Source organism: Myotis davidii, unplaced genomic scaffold, assembly GCF_000327345.1.
Source record: "Myotis davidii unplaced genomic scaffold, ASM32734v1 scaffold290, whole genome shotgun sequence".
NCBI classification, from domain to species: domain Eukaryota; kingdom Metazoa; phylum Chordata; class Mammalia; order Chiroptera; family Vespertilionidae; genus Myotis; species Myotis davidii.
Window position 1 is genome coordinate 1,161,567 of NW_006285049.1, and position 22,072 is coordinate 1,183,638.

The 22,072-nt window shown below is 47.9% G+C and overlaps 1 protein-coding gene across 6 annotated transcripts in view; it reads left to right on the forward strand.

The window, feature by feature from the left end:
* The first annotated feature begins 9,719 nt into the window (after positions 1–9,719).
* The window catches only part of LMBR1L (limb development membrane protein 1-like), a 14,827-nt gene continuing 2,474 nt past the window's right edge, over positions 9,720–22,072 (forward strand). The window contains exons 1-16 of one of the 6 annotated variants that reach the window (XM_006755463.2): positions 9,735–10,142; positions 12,614–12,698; positions 13,100–13,207; positions 13,748–13,781; positions 14,830–14,969; positions 15,155–15,258; positions 15,852–15,978; positions 16,759–16,827; positions 16,968–17,032; positions 17,382–17,454; positions 17,530–17,613; positions 17,706–17,782; positions 18,813–18,890; positions 19,040–19,113; positions 19,328–19,418; positions 19,519–19,585. In XM_006755463.2, the coding sequence (XP_006755526.1) occupies positions 10,071–10,142; positions 12,614–12,698; positions 13,100–13,207; positions 13,748–13,781; positions 14,830–14,969; positions 15,155–15,258; positions 15,852–15,978; positions 16,759–16,827; positions 16,968–17,032; positions 17,382–17,454; positions 17,530–17,613; positions 17,706–17,782; positions 18,813–18,890; positions 19,040–19,113; positions 19,328–19,418; positions 19,519–19,585 (1,348 nt within the window). In that variant the 5' untranslated portion in view covers positions 9,735–10,070. Of the gene's footprint in view, positions 10,143–12,613; positions 12,699–13,099; positions 13,208–13,747; positions 13,782–14,829; positions 14,970–15,154; positions 15,259–15,851; positions 15,979–16,758; positions 16,828–16,967; positions 17,033–17,381; positions 17,614–17,705; positions 17,783–18,812; positions 18,891–19,039; positions 19,114–19,327; positions 19,419–19,518; positions 19,586–22,072 lie in introns of all 6 variants that reach the window. The other 5 variants (XM_006755464.2, XM_006755465.2, XM_015558582.1 and 2 more) reach the window with 5 other exon arrangements.

A 22,072-nucleotide genomic window follows, 5' to 3' on the forward strand; every position in this document is an offset into this window, starting at 1 on the left:
CACTTTTTAAAAATATATATTTTTATTGATATCAGAGAGGAAGGGAGAGGGGGAGATAGAAATATAAATGATGAGAGAAGCATTGATTGACTGACTCCGGCACGTCCCCTACTGGGGATCGAGACCACAACCTGGGCATGTGCCCTAGTCTGGAATCAAACCGGGGACCCTTGAGTCCACAGGCCGGTGCTCTATCCACTGAGCCAAACCGGCTAGTGCTGTTCCGTTTATTTATGCATTCACTGGTTGATTCCTTTATGTGCCCTGAACAGGATTGAACCCAAAACCCTGGTATATAGGGAGATGTTCCAACCAGCTTAGCTACCTGGCCAGAGCTTAGCATCACTTATTTGCAGATGACAGATTTTAATTTTTTAAAAATATGTCAGTTGCCTCCTGTTCGCACTCAACCAGGGATTGAACTGCAACCTAGGTATGTGCCTGACCAGGAATCAAACCTTTTTGATGTATGGGACGACATTCCAACCAACTGAGCCAGCTAGCTGGGGCCCTATCACTTTTTTTTTCTTTTTAATACCAGAATGCTAAAATACCTTCCCAACCCAGCATTCTTGGCCTTATTTTTTAAAAATTTTTATTGATTGATTGATTTTTAAGAGAGACAGCAATTTTTTCCACTTTTTTTTAAAAAAATATTTTATTGATTTTTTTACAGAGAGGAAGGGAGAGGGATAGAGAGTTAGAAACACTGATGAAAGAAACATCGATCAGCTGCCTCCCGCACACTCCCCACTGGGGATGTGCCCGCAACCAAGGTACATGCCCTCGACCAGAATCAAACCTGGGACACCACAGGCCGATGCTCTATCCACTGAGCCAAACCGGTCAGGGCTTTTTCCACTTTTTAAAAATATATATTTTTATTGATATCAGAGAGGAAGGGAGAGGGGGAGATAGAAATATAAATGATGAGAGAAGCATTGATTGACTGACTCCGGCACGTCCCCTACTGGGGATCGAGACCACAACCTGGGCATGTGCCCTAGTCTGGAATCAAACCGGGGACCCTTGAGTCCACAGGCCGGTGCTCTATCCACTGAGCCAAACCGGCTAGTGCTGTTCCGTTTATTTATGCATTCACTGGTTGATTCCTTTATGTGCCCTGAACAGGATTGAACCCAAAACCCTGGTATATAGGGAGATGTTCCAACCAGCTTAGCTACCTGGCCAGAGCTTAGCATCACTTATTTGCAGATGACAGATTTTAATTTTTTAAAAATATGTTTTTAGTGATTTCAGAGGAAGAGAGAGGGATAGAGAAATAGAAGCATTGATGAGAGAGAAACATCAATCGGCTGCCTCCTGTATGGCCCCCACTGGGGATCAAGCACATAATGGAGCCCTCCCTCAGTCTCTCCCTGGCTGGCCAACCTCCCGTGTCCCTTCCTGGTCCTGATCATGCATTAGTGGGGTTCCTTGGCCTGGCCTGCGCCCTCTTGCAATTCGGGACCACTTGGGGGATGTTGGAGAGCCGGTTTTGGCCTGATCCTGCAGGCCAGGCAGAGGGACCCCACTGGTGCACGAATCACTGGTGCACAAATTCGTACACAAGTCCTAACATCAATGATGAGAGAGAATAATCAATCAGTTGCCCCCCAACCTGGGATAGAGCCTATAACCCAGCACCCTGACCGTGAATAGAAATTCGACCTCCTAGTTCATGGGTCAACATGCAGCCACTTAACCACACCAGCCAGGTGCAGACGGCAGATTTAATTGGGAGGCAGAAGGGAAGTGATACTACAGCCCAGTGATCTGCCTTGTAGGACCAGGTGCCTTAAATATTGCCTGCCACAAGATCCGAGGCAATAAGGGTCTTTCAGCCCTATAAAGGACCAGGATTGTGATTTAGGGACACATTCAGATTAAGAGGCTTGAGGGAGAGAGGAAAGAGATGCCATTTCCCCCTCCCAATCCCATCAAATTCCTGGCAAATTCCTTAATGCCCTGCAGATGGCACCACTGACAAGGAGTTCTCTGCCCAGAAGTGCTGAACTCAGATTTGTGAACTCTGTCCTGGCTGTCACCTGGGTGCTGAACCTAAAAGATATACAACAGGAAGTGACTAACCTGGCATCCCTCGCATTCACATGCTTGTCACTTTTTGTTCTGTCCATTCCTAGAGCCAGCTGGAACTCGTGCAAGGTCATTGCGAATCAGGCAGCCACAGCAAACCCCACAGCCAAGGAGCTCTTAACCTCAGCTCCTGCCTCTAGGGTGCATCCCAGTGTGGGATAGGTATAAAAACATGGACTTGGAGTCAACAAGGGGTAATGAAGGAGTGTGCTGCCGGATTAATCTGAGCTTAATATTGATTCAAAGTCAATAACCACCTGATGATGTGGATATAATCATGTATGTACTGATATCCTTGTGTTGTGAGGGCCAGGTTTTTCCTCCCAGCTATCTGGTACATAAAATGGAATAAATTCCCTATCTTACCCATCCCTCAACTGACCAACCCATCTCCTAACTGACAGCCTGCTATATGTTACTGTGTCCAACTGATAAAATCAACCTCATCTAAAAACTAAAAATGGAACTCCCATTTGACCCTGTGATCCCACTTCTAGGAATATATAACAAGAAACCAGAAACACCAATCAGAAAGGATATATGCATCCATATGTTCATAGCAGCACAATTCACCCTAGCTAAGATCTGGAAACAGCCTAAGTGCCCATCACTAGATGAATGGATTAGAAAACTGTGATACATCTACACGATGGAATACTATGCTGCTGTAAAAAAGAAGGAACTCTTACCATTTGCAACGGCATGGATGGAACTGGAGAGCATTATGCTAAGTGAAATAAGCCAGTCAATGAAGGAAAAACACCACATGATCTCACTCACTCATAGATAATAAAGACCATTATAAACTTATCAACAAAAATTGATGCAGAGCCAGAGCAGCCTCGAACAGACTGTTAAACGACAGCGGGAAAGCCGGGGAGGGTTGAGGGGCGGGGAGGAGAAAGGGGGGAAGGGTTAAGAAAAAAAAAATCAACCTCATCACCTCAATCCTACCTAGGGTCTTCCAACACTATTCCCTCTGCCTATATGAAGTACTTTTTCCATCCATAACTGATCCCACCCCCTTTGCCCACTTAACTCATACTCTTCCTTTCATGATGAAAACCCAAGTGTCACCTCATCAAGGATTTGAAAATTAGGTCAAACTAGATCAGATTTTCTAGTATATCTTTTTATAGAATCTTCTACTTTTCTCTTAAAGTATTTGTTGTATTTTAGAATTATATATTTATTTATGTGATTATTTAGTTAATATATTTCCCCAACCAGATTTTATAAGCTCCATGTCTGTTATGCTTACCATTGTATCACCAGTACCTGGCCTGGTGCTTAATTAGTATGTGATTAACAGTTAATACATATTCCAAGAATTAATTTTGGGCAAGAGCATAAATTCAAACTTTTAATTCTGAAAGCTAGCAAAGACTGCCCCTCCACTGCCTTCCTCCCTCTTCCCCTACTTTCCCAGTCCAAAGGTCTAAGATGCCTCAGGAAGACACTACAGGGTAGCCGGTGACATCAAATGGAGGTAGAAGATAAAATTGCTCCTCTGTTCTAGAGATTCTTTTTAAATAAGAAGAAATATCTTTTTTAAAAATATATATTTTATTGATTTTTTACAGAGAGGAAGGGAGAGAGATAGAGAGTTAGAAACATCGATGAGAGAGAAACATCGATCAGCTGCCTCCTGCACATCTCCCACTGGGGATGTGCCCGCAACCCAGGTACATGCCCTTGACCGGAATCGAACCTGGGACCTTTCAGTCTGCAGACCGACGCTCTATCCGCTGAGCCAAACCGGTTTCGGCAAGAAGAAATATCTTGCCCTGGCCGGTGTGGCTCAGATGGTTGAGCATCGTTCTGTGCACCAAAAGGTCACTGGTTCGATTCCTAATCAGGACACATGCCCAAGTTGTGTGCTTGATCCCTTGATGTTGCTCTCTCACATCGATGTTTCTCTCTTTCTCTCCCTCTCTCTTCCTATCTCTCTAAAAATCAACAAAAACATATTTTTTTTAAAAAAGAAGAAGAAATCTCTCAGCTTCTCCCTGACCCAACTATAGTATCTTATGACACTAACATGTAGAAACTTCTGCTGCCTCATATTGACCAAATGACTGGTTGCCATGAGACAGGTGTGACCAGCTGCCAGAACAGGCTGATGTCACCTTAGACATTCCTTCTATACAGCAGTGTGCAAAGCTAGGTAGGTAAGTGTTCCACCATCCTCTTCACTGACCACCCTACTATGCAAACTGTTATCCAGTTCTGTGCACCTTAAGAAGGATATGGACAGATAAGAGAGTTTCTTTCAAAGAATGAGTGGAGTATGTAAGTAAGGGGTCCTGGGTACAGCAACTCAGAAAAAATGAGGTTGTTTATTTATTTATTTAAAATATATATTATATATTTTATTGATTTTTTACAGAGAAGAAGGGAGAGGGACAGAGAGTCAGAAACATCGATCGGCTGCCTTCTGCACGCCCCGCACTGGGGATGTGCCCGCAACCAAGGTACATGCCCTTGACTGGAATCGAACCTGGGACCCTTGAGTTCGCAGGCCGACGCTCTATCCACTGAGCCAAACCGGTTCGGCTTTAAAATATATTTTTATTTATTTCAGAGAAGAAGGGAGAGGGAGAGATAGAAACATCAATGATAAAAACCAATGATTGGCTGCTCCTGCACACCCCACACTGGGGATTGAGCCCACAACCGGGGCCTATGCCCTGAACTGGAATGGAACTGTGACCTCCTCATTCATAGGTTGATGCTCAACCACTGAGCCATGCTAGTTTGGCAAAAATGAGGTTGTTTAGATTAGAAAGGAGAAATCCAGTGAAGAGCTCCTGTCCAGAAATGGCAGCAGACTCATTTCTCAAAACCTCAAAGGGCACAGCAAATGATGGGGAAGAACATTGCAGCTCACTTTCTAATAATTAGCTAGGACCCACAATGGCATCCATGTTGTGAAAGGCAAGAAGGGAGAACTGAAGACTTCTATGATCCCTCTCCATTCCCAGAGTCTAGGATTTCCAAATTTTCTTGCTATCTCAAGCCAATCTTTCATTATGACTGTTCTCTCAAATATTTTTTGAGAGATCAGAGATCTGTAGGAACAAAGGAGCAGAATTTCTCAAAGCTATTTTTAAACCCTTACCCCCACTCCTGCCAACAACAATAACAACAAAAAGTTCTCAGATCCAGGGATGGAGTGCCTAAGGGGAACCTCTGGTTTTCGTAGAATCCTAGACAAGAGGGCAATTCCAAAGTTGCTGGCTTATTTCTAGAAACAAGTCCAATTTCCATGAGAGGGAAGGAAAAAGGTGTACAGCCTTAGTTTGTGCTGCTATAACAAAACACTATAGACTAGATGACTAGATGGCTTAAACAACAAACATATATTTCTCATAGTTCTGGAGGCTGGGAAATCTAAAATCAAAGTGCTGGTGGATTCTGGTGAGAGCCTTCTTCCTGGCTTGCAGATGGCCCACCACCTTCTTGCTGTGTCCGCATATAGCTGAGAGAGAGTAAGCCCTAGTTTCTTTCTCTTCTTATATGAACAGTAATCTCATATTGGGGGCTATACCTCATGACCTCATCTAAATCTAATTACCTCCCAAAGGCCCCACCTCATATAATCATCACATTTGGGGTTAGGGTTTTAACATATGCAGTGGGGTAGGGGTGGGGCACATAAACATTCAATTCATAGCACAGTTTACAGTATTTTCACCTTAGAGTTGAATGAGTTCTTTCTGAAAACCCAGAAAGTCCTGGGAATAAAACTACCCTAAAGCTACTAGTCTTATTTGAATGAACAGGAATTTTTCTGTACTTACGTTTTCTGTGGGGAAATTGGGACATGTAGGTAAGCAAAGAGAAAATGAAAATAACCCATAATCTGAATGGAAAGTTTCTGAAATCTTTGTATTAAAAAAAGGGTAGCCCTGACTGGTTTGGCTCAGTGGATGGAGCGTCGGCCTGCGGACCAAAGGGTCCCGGGTTCGATTCTGGTCAAGGGCATGTACCTTGGTTGCGGGCACATCCCCAGTGGGGGGTGTGCAAGAGGCGGCTGATCCATGTTTCTTGCTCATCGATGTTTCTGGCTCTCTGTCTCTCTCCCTTCCTCTCTGTAAAAAATCAATAAAATATATATTTTTTAAAAAAAAGGTAACTTTTCATCTGGCCGGCATTACTCAGTGGTTGAGCAGCGACCTATGAACCAGATCACGGTTTGATTCCCAGTTAGGGCAAGGCCCAGGTTGTGAGCTCAATCCCCAGTGGGGGGAGGAAGCTGAACTATGATTCTCTCTCATCACTAATGTTTATTTCTCTCCCTCCCTCTCTAAAATCAATTTAAAAAATACATATTTTTTAAAAAGGGGTAACTTTTCCAAGTCCCCTCTCACCTCTGGGAGTTGGTGCCTCTGGGCCTTCTGTCTGCTCCTCTCAAGGTGCTATTCAGCAATAAGTCAACATTTGAAAGCTCAAAGGTGACCTCCCAGGAAGAAGTAGAACGGTGAACCTTTTATATGCAGATGGAGGGTGCCAGGACTCTTCAACTTTTCCTTTCTATTGCACTGAGTATCTAAGCAGTTTAGTAAGGAGAGGAACACAAAAATTGGGGAGATATAGTGGGAAAAAGGGAAGTTTCCAAGTCAGATAAGCCAGTTCAAGTCCCACATCCACCACTTATTGTAGCTCCTTGTACAAGTTACTTAATCTCTTTGAACAGATTCCTCATCTATACATAAAAAAAGTCGCCGAAGCCGGTTTGGCTCAGTGGATGGAGCGTCGGCCTGCGGACTGGGGGGTCCCGGGTTCGATTCCGGTCAGGGGCATGTGCCTGGGTTGCGGGCGCATCCCCGGTGGGGGATGTGCAGGAGGCAGCTGATCGATGTTTCTCTCTCATTGATGTTTCTAGCTCTCTATCCCTCTCCCTTCCTCTCTGTGGAAGGTCAATAAAATATATTAAAAAAAAAAAAGTCTACTACCATATTTTTGCACCTCTGAACCCATTGCTTATGTTGCAATATCTATCCCCAAACCTCCAGTGTCATATTTTTCTCACTCAAATTATTATCTCCTACACATTTTCACAAAATTGTTTTTATATAGTTGACATATCTCTGAAGGTAAAATTGTGTTGCTAAATTTTACATTTTGAGGACTTGGCAGTTACCTACAGTGAGTGTGCAATAAATGTTAACTTGAAACCTTAAAAAAATAAAATTAAAAAGTCTACTTAGTAGGATCCTTGTGCCATTCAATAAACTAATCTATGTAAAGTATCTGTTAACATTTAGCATTTAGTGAAGGCTCATTCTGGATTATTCCCTTCTCTGTGCTGCTTGCAGATGTTGAAATTTACTCGACAGTCAGGGTGGCTCCTTCCCTACAAAAAATGGATAACTAACCTCTTAGATCCCAAATCTACAAACACTGAGTGTTTACTGTGAGAACTGCACTGGGTTACGAAATGGGGTTGAATGGAAAGGAATGAATTCGAAGCCAAATGCAGGGTTCTAGTCCTCTAAGTGGAGAGGAAAGGAGTAAAGACATAAACGGAGGTAAGTAAAACAATACTTGCTTTAGATAAAGTAGTGGGGGGTGGGGGAGAGTCCTCTGAGCAGATAACATTTAAGCTCAAACCTAAAGAAAACAGGAACCAGCTAAAAGTGAATTGGGAAGGAGAAGGGGAGAAGTTTCAGGCAGAGGAAACAGCAAGTGCAGTGTCCTGAGAAAGGAAAGTTGGCAGGGTCGACCAGAAACTGACCAAAGGCCAGAATGAAGATGGTGCCAAGTTGAAGCAGTAGAGAGGGGATAGCTCACAAGTCACAAAACAGTTGGGCTGACAACGTAAATGGAAAAACTGGTGAGGTGCTTACCCAAGTAATAGGAGCTGTGGAAGACTGGTAGATCCTCCTTCATCTACAGAGCCGTAGGTCCTGGCTGCCCAGCTCTGCCAGATCTTCTATTTGAGACAGATGGCAGCCCTAGCTGGTTTGGCTCAGTGGATAGAGCATCAGTTCGATCAAGGGCACATTTCTTGGTTGCAAGCTCAATCCCCAGCCCTGGTTGGGTGTGTCTCTCACATCAATGTTTCTGTCTCTCCCCTTCCTTTCCATTCTCTCTAAAAATAACATAAAATAAATCAATGAAAAATATTCTCTGGTGAGGATTAAAAGGAGAGAGATAGAACAGCTATCTGAACTTTTAAGGAGTCATCTTCTGATTTTTAAATGTTTGTTCAAATTTGTTAAAACAAACAAACAAAAAAACAGTGAGCCCAACAAAACACAGCATGTTTAATATATCCTCTGAAAGCCTTGCAGGCTTACTTTAAAGCAGGTGAATTTTTAAGTGCAAATGGGTCACTTTTGAGAGGTTTTGAGCTGAGACAAGATCTGATCTGTGTTTTAATAAGATCACTAAATCACATATGCTTAAAATTAAGATCTGAGACCTGTTATGCTCCAGGGCCACTTCTCCCTGACAAGCTGTACGTCCCTCCAGGCAGGGCCTTGACCCATTCATGTTTGTTCCCACAACACACTCAATAGACCCAAGCCACCTGTCTATCTTCTCCTTTCCTTGCAGCAGACCCAAGGACCCGGCTAGCTATCTTCTCCTCTTTGTAACTGTGTCTACTCTCTCTCCTGGTTGAAGTTCTGTTTACTTCAGGCTTGGTTGCTAAGAGAAAAATCAGCTCCCAAGGTTCTATTGCAAATCACTGGGGAAACAGAAAAGAGGTAGAAATAACTTGCCACATGGTTACAAGGGTATAGAATTCACTTGGTAATTCTGGCACCAGACAGTAACTGGATGCAGTCTAAGGCCTTTTAGAATTGGGCTCTTACTCTTCAATGGGAGGCTTTGCAAAACTCAGCCCTTCTTTTGCTTTTCTGCACTGCTTCCTCCGATTCGGAGGAAGGCTTTAACTTCAGGAAGGTGAGGCTTTGCACACATACTTCCGCGGAGATCTCAGGAAGGTCACTTGCATGCCTTAATTATGTGACCTTGGGCACGTGACAAGCTCTCACCTTTTTCTAATTTCTAAAATGCTAATCACAACACATTCCTCCTAAAGGTTGTGATATTAAAATGAGATAAAGTCTGTAAAGTCAGTGGTACCTAGGTCGGCTAATGTTTGATTCTGCACCACTCAACAATGGTCCCCTATGGACATTACCTCCCAACGTTTCAGGAGAATATTTCTGGAGTTCACTATTCAGGTTTTTTTTTTTAAAGTATTTGCTCTAGCACACACTTGGCCATCCCCAAAGTGACTGAGTGAAAACTGGCCGCGAAGGGGGCCCCCCTCCAACATATACACACTTTCAGAAAATGGTGCTGTGGACCTTGGGTTCCTGGGAAGCGGTAACCTTTCAGAACCCCCATGGAACTCTCACATCCTCCCTGGCTGCCTAGTTCCAAAAGGTTCATGTAGCCACGGCCCAACTAAACTTTCAGTCGTTACTAAAATTCTCTCTCCTCAACAGCCGGAGGTGAGGAGTCGGTTAGTTTTAGATTGTGCACAGATTGGCTTCAAAGATACCGCCTCCTTTCACGGGGAAAGCCTATCATCGTTTCTCTACCTATGAGCGGCAGCTCTAGGAGCCAATGAGTTTCGCTTTATGAAAGGAACCCGCCCATCCCTTGTGTCGTCACTCGGCCTCCGGTAAAGTAGAAGGAGGACTGACGCTTCCTCTTAACGAGCCTAAAGGCGGGTGTTGACGTTGAAACTTGACTGAGGCCCGACCTTAAAGGGGAGGGAACAGAGTGGGGACAGGGGCCCTTTAAAACAAGGCGCGCTGGTGCCTGCCCCTTTAAGGGCGGGGCGTCCGGACGTCTGAATCTGGACCTCAGATTACCTCCCCCGAGTTTCCGTCGCAGGCTGCGAGGAAAGGCTCCTCGGCTGGGTCCGGGTGCTTGGCGGCGGCGGCTTTATCCCCGCCGGTCCTCCCCGGGCCCGGAGACACCCCCGCCCCAGTCATGCTGAGCAGAGTATGGAAGCAGCTGACTACGAAGTGCTATCCGTGCGAGAGCAGCTATTCCACGAGAGGGTCCGCGAATGTATTGTGAGTGTGGGACCCGGGTAGGAAGGTTAGGGCCAAAGGGTGTCCCGGGAGAGGGAGAGGTTGGGGTCGGAGTACAACCACCTGGGCTCAGAGCGCCCTCAGACCCCGTGCGCACCAGGGCGAGCAACGAAAGGCCCCGGCCCGACAGAAGGACCGGTGCCCCAGCTGGTGAACCAGTAGTAAGTCGGGTCCTCTGGGTAGTTGCGAGATAAACAAAGCCCATCGGTTTCCGCCCACCTCCCCACGTTCTGGGCGTGGGTCCCCTTGTGTCTGGGAGTTTGGCGAGTCTGCCCGTCTTAGACCGAGAGGGATGGATTTGATTAGGGGAGGGCTTGTTTGCATTTACTTCCCAACTGGTGTTTGTTGAAGGGGGACTTTGGTGGGACTCCCACCTTGGAAGAAGGGACTCTTGCTGGTGTGGATTCTACTGGGTAGAGATGGAGAACAACTAAGCCTCCATCTCCCCCCGCCGCCCCCTTATTGGTGTTTGTTAGGAACCCTGCAAGTGGAGGTTCCTAGCTAGCTATCCAAACATTTAGGGATTTCCCCTGGGAGTGGTTCCCCTCAGTGCTCTAGAGAGCACCCGGTTGCCTTCCTCCCTCCATCCTTCGCATCAGCTGAACCTACCACCGCAATGGACTCCTCACTTCTGGGCGGGGTGGGGGGACGCTCCGAGGCGCCAAGGAAGTCAGATCTTCCGCAGGCCTGCTTTGAACGCTCATCTCTCTCCTTTCTCCTGAGTCGTCTTCCTCTGAGCTCCCCAGGGTAGCCCTCTCTTCCATATACTACATGGAAAGGAAACGAGAAAGGTTTGAAAGAATAGAAATGTTAGTGAGTGGGCCCATCATTCATTTTTTTCTCAGGCTGGGCTCTGGTCTGCCCTGGGCAGCCTCAGATTGGAGGAGGGATAAAGGGAGCCACTAACTACTTCACCGAGTCTGTCCTTATTTATGAGTACTGAAAGGTAGGAAGTATATTAGTCCGTGTGTAGAACGCCAGATATGCTTTCAGGAATCCTTCCTTATGTGTCCCTTAGTGGATAGCCCCACATGGTGGGGTTTGGCATACGTTGAGGCTCGTCCGGGCCTTGAGACAGTGTATGGCTAGAGGCCCACATTCTTAGAGAACCGGGAGGGATGCGACCTTGGACAGAGAAGCAGCCTCTTGGATGTCTCCCCCATCCTTTAACCCCATTAGCTGAGGAATCAGTGCTGGGCAAGGGCAGCCTAAAGGCTTCTGGTAAGCTCCTCCACCTGGCACCAGTTCTGCTCTAGAGAATGACCTAGCCTCCGCTGGAACTGCGTGTAACTCCAGCATGACCTTTTGAGCCCTCCCACCTTCCTATTACACAAGTCCAGGGTGGAGCACTGGGCTGTAAAAATTCTGCAGTTCCAATCTGAGTGGCTCATTCAACTCTGCTTTCCTAATGTCAAAAGCTACAACTTTGTCCTAGACCTCTGGCTCTCCTGGGGTCTCTATGACTTTGCCCCTCTTTGTATGGACAGCTGTATGCAGATTTCCTGTGGTGTCAGCTCCTCCTGGGGACTGGAGAACCCACAAGACTGATCCTGCCTTCTTGGACTACTTGAAATACAATAATGTCTCTTCTCAAGACTCCCCGTTTATGGAGCCAAACTGAGCAGTAGCTCTTCCCCTGAGCAATAGCAGCTAACTTGGGGTAGGGAGGGATGCATGCATGTGCAGAGTAACTTGGCTAAGCCCTGCCTTAACTATCAGTTGGAGGTCCAGTCGCCCAGAGGACAGGCCTTGAGATGCCTGGCCCTAGAGTTGGGAAGTCACTTGAGGTAGGGAGCAGGGATTGACTGCCTTTAAAGAGGCTGATGTTGACTCTTTCTCCCTCCCCACCTGGGAGTCTGTGCTGTGGGACTCTCCCCCACCCCACGAAAAAATTTAAAATAAATAAAAAATAAAAATAAAAAGAGGCTGATGCTGACTCTAGAAACTTTGTAGGTATTGGGCCCCAACTAAGTCTTATTCTTAGGGGCAGAGATTAAATGAGGCTCTGATTTGGCCCAGAGCATACCTGATCTTTCAGGGCTCCCGATTGATTTTTTAAGAGAGACAGACAGCAATTTGTTCCACTTATATTTTTTTAAAAAAATATTTTTATTGATATCAGAGAGGAAGGGAAACGGGGAGATAGAAACATCAAGGATGAGAGAGAATCACTGATCGGCTGCCTCTTGCACGCCCCCTACGGGGGATTGAGCCTGCAACCCAGGCACATGCCCTTGACTAGAACCGAACCCAGGCCCTTTTAGACCGCAGACCAACCCTCTATCCACTGAGCCAAACCAGCCAGGGCTGTCTGCTGCTTCTTAAAGGCTCCTGAGGCCTTGACTAGAAGGAAGTAACAGGGAGAAAGTATGCAACCTTGTTTTGGGGAAGGGACCCCATGGGGCTATGGAATGTTCTTAGAATTTCTCATCCCAGCTCATGCTCTGCCACAGATCTCAACACTTCTGTTTGCGACACTCTACATCCTCTGCCACATCACCCTGACCCACTTCAAGAAGCCTGCTGAGTTCACTACAGGTACCTGTGACTTCCCTCCCTTCTGCTCGTCCTCTGCCAGTGTTCCCGTTGCCATGGAGCCAGCCTCAGGAGAATGGGTCTATGGCGCCTGCTGGGAAAGGAGAGGTGGCTGTTGTGGCGCCTTTGCCTCTTCTACCTCCTACCTCCACCGGCAGGGACAGTGTGGTATAGTGGAAAGTCTAGATAGAAGTGTCCACAACCAATAAAGCTGCTGGGCAAGTCCTATAACTTTTCTGGCCCTCAGTTTCATCCTTTCCAAAATGGGCCTAGCAGTCTCTACCCAGTCCATTGTTATTATGTGGACCAGAGATAGTTAATATAAAAGCCCTCTGTAAACCTAAAGTGGTCAACTGCAAGGTGAATGTTATCATGGGCACAAGCACTGTCACCTCCTCTCCTAGTGCTCCCACACCCAGGACCAGAGACCTCCGTGACCGCTGGGACCCCAGGACCTGGTGATGGTGGCCTTTCTCTTTCCAATCTGTGCTCAGATTGGAGCTTTCCTTCCTGTAGGCACTGTGTGACAGGGAGGTGGGAGGGGCATCCACACACTTGCCTCAGCCTGTTCAGATCATCCTGTCCTGGCCCTAGCCTTTCTTCCCCTCCATGAGCCCCCACCCAAGAAGGCAGCTACTCCTCAGTGTAATTCTCTTGGGAACGTTCTCTGTGAATCTCCCCCCTCCCCCCAACCCCCGCCACTGCTTGCATTTCTCTGCTGCACCCAGCCACTGATGTAACCAACCTCACAGACCAGTTGTTTATCATATTTTGAGCTTACAAAAGAGGAACCTGTGATGGGGAAGGAGGGAAGTGAGGGAGTTTCTAGCGTGTTCTCTCTCCACCTGGGGCCACTGCTACCTTGGCCAGAGAACAGGTTGTGGGGTTATAGCATGAGCTCTCCCAGAGCCTCCTGTCCAGCTCTGCCTCTCTGGGCGCAGGCCCTTCTTTCAGGGGGCAGGGACAGGGAAGGAAGGCACGTTGCAACACAGATGGTTCCCAGAGCTGCCCACTGATCTTCTGCTTCTTCCCCATGCCTCTGTCTTTTGTAGTGGATGATGAAGATGCCACTGTCAACAAGATTGCGTAAGTGTTGCTGCCTGAGCACCTGGCACCAGTTACCTTTAGAAGCTGAAATCCAGTGAGGCCCTGGAGCTGGCAGAGAGAGTGGGGTGTCACAAAGTAAAGAGAGAGTTTCTGCTTCCACGTAAAGAGAGAGTTTCTGCTTCCATCCTACTCCTGGCTTCTTCCAGCTTTACCCTACCCTGGGGATGCTTGGAAAAGCTGCTCTTCCTGTCTCCCTGGTTAGGCCAGGAGCTGCTGGCATCCTCAAAGCCGGAACTGTCAGCTGGGGCTTGAGTCACCAGAAATGACTTCAGCTTGGCTTCACCTCCCAGCATCCATTGGGAAGGGAGTAGGGTAGGATGCAGATTAATGAAAACAGCAGGGGATGGGAAGATAGAACCCCTGAAGGGGAGGTGTGCTTGAATCTAAGGATGGACCTTATTCCAGACTGCTGTTATTCACTAGCAAGTATAGAGAAAGATATAGTGATGACTCCTCTGGGTCAACAGATTATAAGAAGGCAACCATCCCCACCTTGATGGACCAAATAAATAAAAGTGTCCCTTCTTTTCAACTGATGCAGCCCCGCACACAGGCCTTAGCTATGAAGTTGGGTTTTAGCTCCCTTTTCCCCCTTTGTCCTAGAGCTTCATTCAGGGCATAGCCACATGGGGTGACCCTGCTCTTACGCGGGCTGAAGAGGCAAGCTCAGAAATCCACATCTCTGATTAGAGAAGCCAGGCCTCTTAGGTTGGCATTATGCCTGGTGCACCCTACGGGCATGTGTGGGAAGATCACATTCCTGAGGACGTCTGGGCAGGTGACATGGCAGATGACCAGGCTCCCATAAATGCCTGAGATGTACCCATCCCATGTGCCAAGGCTTCCCTGAAGGTAAGGACTAGGGCTGTGGGGCAGTGAGTGGAGCCCCAGCTGATGGCTCCTTCCCTGGTCTGTCACTGCTAGTTGGTTCCAGGAGAAACTACAGGTGCCTGCAGGGACGAATGGGGCTTCTTAAACCCGGGGAAGTGTCTGAGCTAAGCAAGGACTCTATCTCTTCTCTACCCAGGCTCGAGCTCTGCACCTTTACCCTGGCGGTTGCCCTGGGTGCCGTACTGCTCCTGCCCTTCTCCATCATCAGCAACGAGGTGTTGCTCTCACTGCCTCGGAACTACTACATCCAGTGGCTCAATGGCTCCCTCATCCATGGTGCGTGACTCCTGGTTTACAGCTTGGGATGGCGAAAGGGAGCAGAAAGTGTCAGGCAGATACAGAGCGCCTTGTACCCATTAGGCATAATCACCCCATCCCCAGCTTCCCGATCACATGATCAGTCCCCGGTGGGTTGGGCCACCCTTTTCTGACCACCTCTGCCTTTCCTCGTTTTGCTCTAGGCCTCTGGAACCTCGTTTTTCTCTTCTCCAACCTGTCCCTCATCTTCCTCATGCCTTTTGCATACTTCTTCACTGAGTCGGAGGGCTTTGCTGGCTCCAGAAAGGTAAGTGAGTGATGAATCAATCAGTCCAAGCGGAAACAGAATGCCACTCAGATGTTTCAACTAAAGAGATTTTAATGAAGAAACTATTTATAGAGGTATAGTCAGAGTTGAGGAGGTCAACAAGGAGTTTGAGGCACTAGTAACATCAGGAAGGCATTACCACCATAGGCTTGTGGGAGCAGAGAGAAAAAATAGCTTTTGGAACCCAGTTGAAGCTGGGGAGGTGCAATCACCCAGCAGAGGAGCTGTTGGTCCTTTCCATTGGGCAAGCCGAACAGGAAAACCGAGGGCAAAGGGTTTGTGTGATGCAGACCTCAGGAGTCAGCCTCCCCGGGCAAAACAAGGACGGGGAAAGGACCCGAGGAGGGAGGTTACAAAGGAAAAATATCGAGAACGGAATGGATATTCTGGTTGTGGGTAGGAGGACAGAGTGGTTTAGCAGAATAAGAGGGAAATGCTTTCCCCTTTCCCCTGAATCCAGTCCTCTGGTTCCCCTAGCCAGGCTGCCATTCCCAATGTTGCCTTCCTTCCCCACACTGCCCCGACGTTGTTGGCAGTTCTCTCCACCCACACCTTATTGCCTTCTTCCATAGGGTGTCCTGGGCCGAGTCTACGAGACAGTGGTAATGTTGATGCTCCTTACTCTGCTGGTGCTGGGCATGGTGTGGGTGGCGTCAGCCATTGTGGACAACAACAAGACCAGCAGGGAGTCACTCTATGGTGAGAGGACCAGCTTCCTTCCCACCCTCCAGGCTAAGTGGCTCATCAGTTGGCAGCTGTTCCCCTTCCTGGATCAGCTGTATCCCTCTGAGGTGGAGAAGATTGAGATCATCTAAACCGTTAGACTGACCCTAACTGGTTTGGCTCAGTGGATAGAGCATTGACCTGCGGACTGAAGGGGTCCCAGGTTTGATTCCAATTGGGGGCACATGCCCGGGGTTGCAGGCTCAATCTCCAACAGGGGGTGTGCAAGAGGCAGCCAGTCAGTGATTTTCTCTCATCATTGATGTTTCTATCTCTCTCTTCCTCTCCCTTTTTGAATTCAATAAAAATATATATTTTTAAAAATAATAAATAAATAAACCGTTAGACTGAAGTTTCGAAATGATGGACTTCAGGCCAAAACCAACCTGCAGGAATGTCCCATTGGGCCCATGCAATGATTTAAAAAACATATATGAGTCAGTTGCCATATATATATATATATATATGTTGGGAGGTTTCACATTAATATCCAGATCTCTGGCTTTGCTTGACAAGGTTGAGGATCTGGCCACACTAGTCCTTGGTGACTGGGGCCGAATAACAGTTGTGCCCTTTAGGTAGGGCTGAGGATCTCGTTTGCTATAGTCCCTGCCACTCCCTCTTCTGTGACACAGGCCAGCTTTCCTGATTTGCATTACTTGCCTAACCCCTCTAGGTTTTGTATTGTCTCTGAGGCCTGTCGTCCCAGTAAGCAGGAAAGAGTTGAGCTGACTGTACTGCTTTTTTTACCCTTAGACTTCTGGGAGTACTACCTCCCCTACCTCTACTCCTGCATTTCCTTCCTTGGGGTCCTGCTGCTCCTGGGTGAGTGTTCAGGGTCTGGGAGATAATGGGTAAGGTCCTTGGATCGGAACCACAAGGGTGGAAGGAGAGGGAATGGAGGGGTGGTGAGGGGGAATGATGGAGAGAAGGGTCTATCAGGTGACTGGCTTCTGTCTCCACAGTGTGTACTCCGCTAGGTCTCGCCCGCATGTTCTCGGTTACTGGGAAGCTGCTGGTCAAGCCGCGGGTATGTAGTACTCCTTGCCTTTTGATCCTGTGGGGTGAGCTTCCTGCCAAGTTGGAGCCAGAAAATAAAACAACCCTATGATTGTGTGCTGCACACCTTGCGGAGGGCCACAGCCTTTGTTGGCTCCTATATCTTCCACCCCCATCATCTGGAGCTGGTTACCAGACATACAAAGCAGAACACAAGGCAGTCAGGAGGGTTGGATAAGTTGCTGACCACAGGGTAGTGAATAAGGGGTAGGGGAAGGAATGGGATGATAAAGCCCTGGGATGAACAGGGTGCTCCTGGGGCCCTTGGGATCTGGGAGCCCCTGACTATTATTAGTCCCTCCCTTTTCGCCTGCTCCCAGGTGCTGGAAGACCTGGAGGAGCAGCTGTACTGCTCAGCCTTTGAGGAAGCAGCTTTGACCCGCAGGATTTGCAGTGAGTTGCAATTCTTCCCAGGTGGGATGATAGGCATGCATTGGGCAAGGGCAGCACCATCTTCTCTGCCCTCAGATCCCACCTCCTGCTGGTTGCCCTTGGACATGGAGCTGCTGCACAGACAGGTGCTGGCTCTGCAGACACAGAGGGTCCTACTGGGTATGTGAGTTAGTAGGGATGGGAATACCTGGCTTTCCTTAAGAATAGCCTCTTGTTCCAAGCCGTGCTAACCGCTTCCCATCCCTGCACAGAGAAGCGGTGGAAGGCTTCAGCCTGGCAGCGGAACCTGGGTTATCCCCTGGCCATGCTGTGCTTGCTGTTATTGACGGTGGGTATGCCAGCCTTGAAGAGGGTGGGGAGTAGAAGGCCCTTGAATAATTGAGGCCTTCTTAGGGAAGAGGGAGGAGATGCAGGGACCTGATTATCTTCGATCGTAGTAGTTACCTCTTACTGAGTGTCTACTTTGTGTCCTGCCCTGTGCTGAGCACAGCAATCCCAATTTTGTAAATGAAGAAACAGGGAAGTTAAGGAGTTTACCCAAGGCCACAGAGGGCCACTGAGTAGTTACCCAGGCTTGCTGTGGGTGAAAATAAGGGTTGAAATTCAGTCTATCCCCCAACTTGCCACAACAAGACAATTGGGAATAAGTCTTATCAATCTGGAGGACGAATCCATTTTTCTACTTAGCTTTTTTGCAATTCTTCCACCTGGAGAGGGTGTATCTTATAATACCCTCAAAGTGCTCTGTTGCTAGCACCAGCCTCGAGGAGGTCCCATACAGTGCTTGGAAACTGAAAATGTTGGAGCAGATTATCTGCTTTTTTATTTTTAAGCATATTTTTATTAATTTCAGAGAAGAAGGGAAAGGGAGAGAGAGATAGAAACATCAGTGATGAGAGAGAATCATTGATCAGCTGCCTCCTCCATGCCCCCTACTGGGGATCGAGCCTGCAACCCCGGGCATGTGCCCTTGACCAGAATCAAACCCAAGACCCTTGAGTCCACAGGCCAACGCTATATCCACTGAGCCAAACCAGCTAAGGCTGCTAGGTGGGGTTTTTTTTTGTGTTTTTTTTTTTTTAATAAAATTTGTTTTGTTGATTGATTTGGGAGAGAGGAGGGGAAGGGAGGGGAGAGAGAAAGAGAAACATCAATTTGTTGTTCTTATTTATGCATTTATTGGTTTATTCTTGTATGTGCCGTGACCGGGGATCAAACCCACAACCTTAGCATATCGGGATGACACTCTAATCAACTGAGCTACCCGGCCAGGGCAGAGTGTCTGCTCTTAACATGTAACTCTGGATACTGTTGTGGGCTGGGGCATGGATGGGAATCTGTAACCTTGCCTCACACAGGGCCTATCCGTGCTCATTGTGGCCATCCACATCCTGGAGCTGCTCATCGATGAGGCTGCCATGCCCCGGGGCATGCAGGTACTGGGCTGCCCTCCCACCATATCTTTTGGGGAGGACCTAAGAAAAGCTGGAGTGAGGGGGCAGAAACTGAGGCCAGAGGGAAGGCTGGGTGCTGGGTGGTGCTGATTGTGGAGAGTGCTCCACTGTGATACTACTTTATTTCTCAGGATGCCTCCCTGGGCCAGGTCTCCTTCTCCAAGCTGGGCTCCTTTGGTGCTGTCATTCAGGTTGTACTCATCTTGTATCCTTTTGTATCTTCTGAATGTCTCCTTTGGGGCTCTGGGCAGACTTGTAGTAGGACTGATGGGAAGGGGGCAAGTAAGTCTTCACCAACCTGAGGTTCAGAAATAAAGACTTGATTTTGAAAGGAGGTCTGGGGGAAAGGGGCTTATTCCCTTTGAGATGAGGCATTAATCCTTGGGAGCTGGCCAGTTCTTCCCTAACCCCAGTGGCAGTTATCTGATGGTGTCCTCGATCGTGGGATTCTACAGTTCTCCACTCTTCCGGGGCCTGCGGCCCAGATGGCATGACACAGCCATGACACAGGTAATTGGGTTGGAATAGAGGAGGTATCCTGGAGGCATGCATGGGGACTAGATACTGGCAGCTCTGCTACCTCACCTCCCCTTTCCTTACTCCTCCCCAGATAATCGGGAACTGTGTCTGTCTCCTGGTCCTAAGCTCAGCACTTCCTGTCTTCTCTCGAACCCTAGGTAAGTAACAAAAGGAGATAAGGGAATTGGCTTCTTTTTAGTACCTACTAGTGCTAAGCAGACATTTTATATACATGTTCTCCCTAAATCCCACAACAAACTTATGAGAAAGTATTATGCCCATGATACAGATCGAGAAACAGGTTCTGTGAAATGCTTGTGCTGAGATCAGAGTAGTGTTGCTTCAAAGCTCATACTTTTCCATTACATCACATAGCCTTCCCCATTTACTTCTGTCTTTTTGATTGAAAAGTACCACTTTTCCCCTAAATCTTCCTTTGGGCTGGATCATCTAATAAACATTCTCATTTTATTGTTGATTTTAGAGAGAGAGAGAAACATCAATTTGTTGTTCCACTTATTTGTGCATTCATTGGTTTATTCTTGTATGTTTCCTGACTGGGATTGAACCACAATCTTGGCATATTGGGACAACACTCTAACTAACTGAGCTCCCGGTCAGGGCTAAATATTTTTTATTTTAAAGATGAAATACAGAGAAGCTAATTTGCCCAATTTTATAGCTAGTTTGAGGCAAGGCCAAGTCAGGCTAGAACCCTTGCCTCCTTAATCCCAGTCCAGCGCTTTTTGCACACACCAGGGCATCAAATAATACACTCAGTCCTTCTCCTATCTTTAGAACTATGATCTAGAATTACCTGGTAGAAAATTTTTAAAATGTAACTAGTTCACTCCAGGGTATTATGAGAGTTATAGGTACCCCCCCCACACACACACACACCACATCATTTTCCATATATCATACATGATTTAAATTAGTTCTATTTGGACACACTCTCTTGAGCATGCCTGTGCTCTCTTTTCTCAGGTGTGTACTTTTGCTTTCTTTCTCCTAAGCTCCAAGAGTCCCCAGGATACTTGCAACCAGGAGAGCAGTGGGCAGCAGCAGCTTATCCCAGGCTAACCCCCTGAATCTGTCTCCAAGAACTCTCCTTTGGCCTCTGTAACTTCCTTTTCCTGAGTCCATGCAGCCCAGCATGACTCATTTCTGTTACTTTGACTTCCTTTCCCAAGTCTAGGCAGCCCAGCCTAGGCTCCCTCCTGTTACTGTGATCTTGTCTCTTCTATTTTAAGTCTCCTTTTGTTTCACTATCCCCAGCTTTTTTATAACATATATTATACTAGAGGCCTGGCACATGAAATTCGTGCGTGTGTGGGGGTGGCAGGGGAAGAAGTCCCCTCAGCCCAGCCTGCACCCTCTGCAATCCGGGACCCCTCAGGGGATGTCCGACTGCCGATTTAGGCCCAATCCCCAGGACTGCTGGCTCCTAATCGCTCACCTGTCTGCTTGCCTCATCGCCCCTAACTGCCCCCCCGCCACCGGCCTGATTGCCCCTCACTGCCTCTGTGTGCCAGCCTGATCACCCCTAACTGCCCTCCCCTGCCAGCCTGGTCGCCCCCAACTGCCCCCCCCCACGGCATAGTTGCCCCGCCTGGTTGTCCCCAACTGCCCCCCTCTGCTGGCCTGGTTGCCCCTAACTGCACCCCCCGCTACCCTGGTCAACCGCTACCCCCCCACCGGCCTAGTTGCCCCTCACTGCCCTCCTGTTATCCTAATTGCCCCCAACTACCCTCCTGCCAGCCTGGTTGCCCCCAGCTGCTACCCCCCACTAACCTGGTCACCCCTCACTGCCTTCCTGCCAGCCTAATTGCACGTCCCAAGCTAGGGCTGGGCTGGGATACAACCTCCTACTGATCAGTTGTTATGGCATGAGGAAGTGAAAACCATTTGCATATTAGCCATTGTATAGGACAATGACTAGAGGCCTGGTGCACGAAAATTCATGCACTGGAGCAGGGGTCCTTCAGCCCGGCCTGCCCCCTCTCACAGTCTGGGAACCCTCAGGGGATGTCCTACTGATGGCTTAGGCCCCGCTCCCCCTTTGGGGAGCGGGGCCTAAGCCGTAGTCTGGCCTCCCTCTGAAGGAGGTGACTAGGCTGATCAGGGGAGGGCGCCACCCCCATTACCCCACTGCTGTTGCCACTGCCAGCTGTGGCGGCTGCCTGAGCCCCGGGCCTTGCAGTCGCCAGGGTTCATGGCTGCCTGAGCCTACGGCTGCTGTGAGCCCCGGGCCTTGCACCTGCCTGAACCCACGGCTGCCTGAGCTCATGGCTGCCTGAGCCCCGGGCCTCGCAGCCCCTGTGGCTTTGTCCAATGGATGTCCAGAAGACGTCCATCCTAATTAGCATATTACCCTTTTATTAGTATAGATGTTTTATTTTACCTTATTTATTGAATTTATTAGGGTGACATTAGTTAATCAATTATATAGGTTTCAGGTGTATAATTCTATAACATATCTGTATATTGTATTGTGTGTTCACAACCCCAAGTCAAATCTCCTTCCATCACCATTTACTCCCCCATACCCTTTTCTACCTCCCCCCAACCCCTGACTGTCCCCAGCTTTAATAAATGTACTCTCAAAATCAAAAATCAAAAAAATAAATTAGTTCTATTTGGTT